The sequence below is a fragment of the Dicentrarchus labrax genome, unplaced genomic scaffold (assembly GCF_905237075.1).
Source record: "Dicentrarchus labrax unplaced genomic scaffold, dlabrax2021, whole genome shotgun sequence".
Lineage (NCBI taxonomy): Eukaryota > Metazoa > Chordata > Actinopteri > Moronidae > Dicentrarchus > Dicentrarchus labrax.
This window is the reverse complement of record NW_026136719.1, coordinates 18677843-18684386: the sequence shown is the minus strand read 5'-3', so window position 1 is coordinate 18684386 and position 6544 is coordinate 18677843. Positions and strand designations below refer to the sequence as shown.

The 6544-nt window shown below is 38.3% G+C and overlaps 1 protein-coding gene across 2 annotated transcripts; it reads right to left on the bottom strand.

Annotated features, from left to right (window-relative positions):
- On the bottom strand, positions 1-5135 carry LOC127351526 (transcription factor E2F4-like). 2 transcript variants are annotated; one of them, XM_051379131.1, is made up of 10 exons: positions 4888-5135; positions 4294-4456; positions 3124-3233; positions 2857-3012; positions 2577-2620; positions 2045-2109; positions 1633-1948; positions 1272-1319; positions 1122-1166; positions 1-224 (listed from the first exon to the last, which is right to left on the bottom strand). In XM_051379131.1, the coding sequence occupies exons 2-10, from the start codon at positions 4450-4452 to the stop codon at positions 109-111; spliced, it is 1059 nt and encodes a 352-aa protein (XP_051235091.1). In that variant the 5' UTR covers positions 4453-4456; positions 4888-5135; the 3' UTR covers positions 1-108. The 2 variants fall into 2 exon arrangements, with proteins under 2 accessions (XP_051235091.1, XP_051235092.1); XM_051379132.1 differs by having other exon boundaries at positions 4294-4453.
- Between the last annotated feature and the right edge of the window lie 1409 nt (positions 5136-6544).

Below are 6544 nucleotides of genomic sequence, written 5' to 3'. Positions count from 1 at the left end.
TCAAAATCATTTGTTTATTTGTTATAATAACTATTTAAAAACAGACAACTATGTACATTTCCGGTGTAAAAATATTGACTTTTGAAGTCTTAACACAGGAGTTCATGGTCAAACATTGAGCACAGGGATGTCAAAGAGGTCACAGAGGCCTTCATTCTCATCCAGATTGTAGGCATATTCCTGTTCAGATGGGGGCGGAGACAGACGGAGGATTGGGGAAAAAACTGAGGGGCAGAGTTAACACGAGGTTAACAACAAGTAACAATATATAATAGACATGAATAAAATATACACCAATCAGCAATAACATTATGACCACCTGCCTAATATTGTGTAGGTCGCCCTTTTGCCGCCAAAAACAGCCCTAACCCATCGAGGCATGGACCCACTCCACTAGACCTCTGAAGGTGTGCTGTGGTATTTGGCACCAACACGTTAGCAGCAGATCCTTTAAGTCCTGTACATTGTGAGGTGGGGCCTCCATGGATCGGACTTATTTGTCCAGCTCATCCCACAGATGCTCGATTGGATCAAGATCTGGGGGATTTGGAGGCCAAGTCAACACCTAGAACTTGTTGTTGTGTTCCTCACCATTCCTGAACCATTTTTGCTTTGTGGCACGGTGCGCCATTATCCTGCTGAAAGAGGCCACTGCCATCAAGGAATACCATTTCCACGAAAGAGTGTACCATGGTCTGCAACAACGCTTAGGTAGGTGCTACGTGTCAAAGTAACATCCACATGAATGGCAGGACCCAAGGACGCCTGTGACCCTGTCTCCGGTTCACCACTATTCCTTCCTTGGAGCACTTTTGATAGGTACTGACCTCTGCAGACCGGGAACACCCCACAAGAGCTGCAGTTTTGGAGATGCTCTGACCCAGTCGTCTAGCCATCACAATTTGGCCCTTGTCAAAGTCGCTCAAATTCTCACAGTGGCCATTTTTCCTGCTTCTAACACATGAATCTTCAACTGAATAAAATGTTCACTTGCTGCCTGATATATCCCACCCATTGACAGGTGCCATGATAACCAGATTATCAGTGTTGTTCACTTCACCTGTCAGCGCTCATAATGTTATGGCTGATCGGTGTATATGAAGTCAGAAAATTAAACTTACCTTCAGAGGTCAAAAGCTCTTTGATTATATCTGCATTCATTAGTTCTGTAGAATGATGAATACATGCTTAATCATACATTCATATACAGTCAAAGTTACAAAATAATTTAATGAACAGAAATAAGACAGAAGATACAACAAGGTCCCTACTTTTGGTGGGCTGTAGTAGGTCCTCCAGTTCTTTTGATAAGTCTTGCACTGTAAAATAGAGTTTTAAAAAATCTATGTAAAACAAATTTGCACTGAAATAAACATGCTTGAAGCAGGAACAAGTTATTGTATGAGCATACTAGAAATAATCGAAGATGCAGAGAAAGACAAATCAAAACCAGATCTGAAGGTGTGCTGTGGTATCTGGTCTAAGTTGGTTATTGCAACAGCAGTTATTTGCCTCTCTGATTGATCCAGACTTTAGATCAATAGGGGTTGAGTTCAAGGTAAAATATTGTGTTAGGTTTCTTTTTCATATAGCAACACACACATCAGAGACTCTACAAACTAAAATACTCACACTGAGATGTATCAGTTCTGTTAGGCTTGCTCTTCATAAATGACGATGACTGAAGATGCCGCATGTCCTCTAAGCCCGTCCACCTAGGTCTGGTGCTTTGTTTGGTAGCAGCGGAAGCCTGACATGGTGCGATACTGCTTTCAGTCTCATCTGAAGTGGACATGGCTAATTTGGCGTGCCGTAAAATTTCCTCAGGCGGTGGGACCGGCAGTACGACGGGAACTGAGCTGACAGAGAGTTTGTTAAGAAGAACGACATCTATTGGCCCATTAATGCTTTTCAGGTGGATCTGGTACTTTGCCGGGCTGTTCTGGACCTGAAAGGAGATATACACACATACTAAATAATCCCATCTGAACTAAAGAAAGCCATAAGGAAAAACTACAGTAGGTTCTAGTGACGCAGGACTTACAGCTTTGGGAATGGGAACATCTAGCTGTGTGCCAGATGGTGCTTGTACTGCCAAGAGTGTGTTACCTGGAGAAAGAGGAGTGAAAATCATTCACTTTTCATACACCAGTCATCAACAAAGAAATCATTTTGTCTGGTCCTTCTATATTTTATATATTTTAAGTTAAAATAAATGTTAGTAATTATTTTTGCCTTTACTCTGAAAAATCTGCAACAATGTCGACCCTTGTGGTGATGTAAGGACCTTTATGAACTTATACAGCAGTGTTTTTCCAGCTGTGTTGACATTAATCCAACTAGGAAAACACACTGAAACGCCAAAACATCAGCTGATTCTGAGCTACAATCTATTTTGTGAACTCTACATCTCGCCTGTTCAGAGCCTAAAATTCTCCTGTTACACATTTCTCTGGTGTCAATCTAGTAAGGGAAATCAATGAGGAATAATAGTTTCTGACTCATGCTGCCACTCTACTTTTCAACTGTATCAAAAAATATGGTGACACAAGAAAGGGAAAAGTCATGATACATACCACTGAAGCAGTTGCAGATATCTTCATGATTCACATAGGTCAGAGTTGATTTGAGTTAAGGTTTAATTTGAAAATGTCAAGGACTCTGTGTCAGTGTCTCAGAAAGTAGCAGCCATGCATGACAGACATTTACTAGAATAGATTCTGCCAAAGAAAGTACAGCATTTGTGTCCGAAAGGAATAAAAGACATTAAATCTGAGTTAAAGTTAAAAAAAGCAGGAAAAGTAAAACATTTCCAACAAACACATTTCTTTGCTACATTTTTTGTAAAAAGGATATTTGCTGCAGTCTTCTGTTGTGTTCCTGATACTCTGTTCAACCCAGAATTTCTGCTGGTCCAACATATATTCCTTCTGCTCCAAGTCCTCCAGCTCAGACTTTAACTCTGTCAGTCTGTTGTTTGACTGGTGCGTATTTTCTCCTGGCAGTGTGCCCCTTATTTAGAAAAAGCATAAGTAAATATAGTGTAAAATATATTTTGCACAACCCTCTTAAAATACATTGCATATCTAAATGCATGCACATGAGGCAGGCTTAAAAACGTACCTCCACTTCACAATGCTTTTGGAAATTTTCACAATCAGACCAACACCCTCCAGCACATTTGTGATGTCGTAGATTCTCCTTTTCTGTCCGACAGCCAAGACCCTGACAGCCTGAAATGACACAAAAGCCTCCTTAGCCTCATCCTCTGAAAATTTCTGTTGAACAAATATCCACACAGTCTGTGATCCAAGTGTCTCAGGGGATCAGCCAGCCAATTGTACTGAAACATTCAGAGATCACTTACAGCAGATATTACACGTCCAAAACTTGTTTTCCAAAACCCAATTAAGCACTTAAACTAGGGGTCTCTAACATGTTGCCCACAGGCACCTGGCAGCTGCTGAGCAACCTATGAGGAGTCCAGAGAACTATTATGTAATCAAACATAAAACACTTAAAAAAACATTTAAATACATGACTGATATTATTCATTAAAAAGGTATACTGAGACTTCCCTTTATTAGATATTCTGAGTTGACTTATTCTGCCCTTCTGCATTTGGCTAAGCCCGTGGTGACTTTCACTGAGTTGCACTTTTAGATTTTCATGGTCTATCATTTATCATTGATCATACCAGCAGATTTTTCATAAGATCATTTACATTTACCAAACCTGTAATAACAATCAAATTGGCTCAACCCTGTATATAAAAATGACTAAAGGTTAAAATACACACCACTGGTATACTACCGAAAGAATCATTCTAACATGGATGTTCATTAAATATCAGAGTAGACATTTAGGTAGCCCTCACTCTCAAAAAGGTTGGAGACCCCTGACTTAAACTGGAGCTTCAAACAAAAGATTCTGCTAAATTAATGAAATATAATGTAGTAGTAAAATAGTTTTAAGGTTTTTACTTAAATGTAACATGGCATTTAGTTAATTAGTTCCTAGGAGAGCTGAATTTGTATTCAATCAACTCTTTTAAATTAGATTTACATTTGGTTACAGTATGCTGGAGGCTTTGAGGTATCATTAGTCAAATTTCTGACAAGGCATCCCAAAACTAACACAATAAGAATAAAATACAACAGTGAAAAATAAATGTATAAGTGTAATTTAATTTAATTTAATCTCCAAATACAAATAAAACCTCTCCAGAGTTGGGATCAGTGCTTGTTGTACTGGTTGTTGTACTGGTTGTTGTACTGGTGTCCGCTCACTTACTTCTTTGAGGTCCAGCACACCGCCTTCTGCTGCTTGTAACAACTCGACAAACCGTGTGGCAAGCACGTTAAGGCTCCTCAGACTCCTCTGGTATTTGGGATTCTGGTCTGGCATGGCGGCCTCTCCGTCTGGACTAAGTGGGATACCTTCAGCATCCATTCTGCTGAACGACAGAGGAAAACAAATAAACCCGGGAGCCTCCCTGCGCTGTGCTGTTTGAATCAGCTTCACACAACCGGAAAGATTTTTACTTCAAAATAAAATGTCGTCAAGGTTTCCTGTATGAACCCTCTTTGGTAGTTTTATGTTGATTTGGGTGGATAAAGTGGAAAGAACACTTTTTGGGAAGAAAACATGGTCATGAGCCAGCCCTTGTTGCGTGTACGGGTAGATTTATTCTGAAAGGTTTGTACCGGAAACAGTAACATCTCTTTCGGCTGTTTACTCGGACATAGTGTTAATAAAAACGAAGCGTTTAATTCATTGTATAACTTTAGGTTGATTGAAATAACGCTAGAAAAAAAGGCACACAAACTGTTTGTCTACATGACCTCAGCGCCAAGCGTGAAAATTATGAGAATGAATTGTATTTACCAGGATCGTCGTCGTGACCAGCGGTGGACGGAGTTGTTGCCGAGGATACTGAGCTAACTCAACGTTAGCAGTCCGGACGACGTCGGTCGATTGTATTTTAACTTCAGATACAAGTTTAGGTGGAGAGCTTCATTAATCTACTGTTTGATTTTAGTCTAAAGCAAATGTTTACGGCAATGTCCCAACTTCACTGATAGTCCACCCCCACTGTTATGGAGTTAGGCGCGTATTTTTTCCGGTAGCCGTTTATACCTGCCTTCACAATAAAAGTCCAAACGTTTGACCGACCAAAATAAAACCCTCTCACTGAAATCTTTTTTTTTTTTTTTAAAGGACACGCTGAAAAATATATTTACTCTATTAATCTCAATTCTTTATTTAATATGTATTTCAACAACATTAAGCCTTAAAAACAAACACCCCAATAACATCAGAAGTCTAGTTGGTATTGTTATTATGTAATCCTCCTCTCCCACAGAAACATTTGACCAAAAAATAATGTGTTCAAGTTTGTGATTTTTTTACATTTATTTTCTTATGGAATAATGGATAATTGATTTACTTGTTGGGCCAGAATTTGTCTAAAAGACTCCATAAATTATCCACCAAGTGTTATTTTTTAATTGTAATCTCTCCTAAAGCCCTCAAACTCCCAGAAGAAACACCAAGGACATTCAGCGTCCTCAGTGGTGGCTACAGGCCTGAACGCTGCTGCCTGTAAGGACAATATACATTAAAATAGTAAAACTATAATTGACACAGGGAAATGAAATGACCAACCATGCAGGGAACCAGGGCTGTTTAGGGGCCCCATGGCTTCAATCTATTTATACTGTCAATGGTTTCAATATTTTATTCCATATTAAATATCAACGTGCTGTACTGTGTGTGCTACAATGCCTATTTGGTAAACTGGCCCTTTCCACAGAAGACTTGTTGAGAAGAAATGAAAGAATAATATTCCATTGAGCTATTTGTTCTTTTTATTATTATTATTATTATTTAATATAACATGTGCACATGAATAGTATGTACAGCCAAAAACCGCTCATCCCAGGGGTACCATATAAAGTAAAAAACAAACAAATGTATTATCAATCCATTGTAATTTATCAAACATGTAGTTAGATGTAATTGCCTCCTTTTATCATTGTGCCATATTGATGCAGTTCTTGATGAAAATTTATTTTTTTGGTGAATGTGAAATTTTCCTAACAATATAATTAGCAAACTGATTTGTTACTGATACTATTTGTTCATGCTGGCTCTCTATTTTTTGTTTTTCATATGTTTTATGTTTTATGGCTAACAGAGTAGTATCAATACAACACTACACAAAGAAACAGTACATGGAGCATTAGGAAAAATATAAAATAAAACGATGTATTCACACATATGACCTCATATTGAATCACAACAAAGCAAAGAACACAAATAGATAATTAAAACATAGTTAAAAAAAATTTATTAAGTCGTGAATTAAATTGTGTCCATAATGTTTCTTAACATATGATATGCCTTTAAGCCCTCTTTATTTTTGAAAACTCTACAAATATCACCATAAAGAGACTTTTTAAGTTTAACATAATGTCTCTTTATTATTTGTTGTTCAGAACTTCCGTGTAGAGTCAGGCGCTGGTCACGTGGCCCACAGCAG

Coding starts and splice junctions, on each gene's coding strand:
- LOC127351526 (XM_051379131.1), bottom strand. CDS start 4,452: ATGGATGCTGAAGGTATCCCACTTAGTCCAGACGGAGAGGCCGCCATG. Junction 3,234..4,293: donor GTGTGCTGGACCTCAAAGAA/GTAAGTGAGCGG, acceptor GTGTCATTTCAG/GCTGTCAGGGTCTTGGCTGT. Junction 1,167..1,271: donor CCTACTACAGCCCACCAAAA/GTAGGGACCTTG, acceptor ATCATTCTACAG/AACTAATGAATGCAGATATA.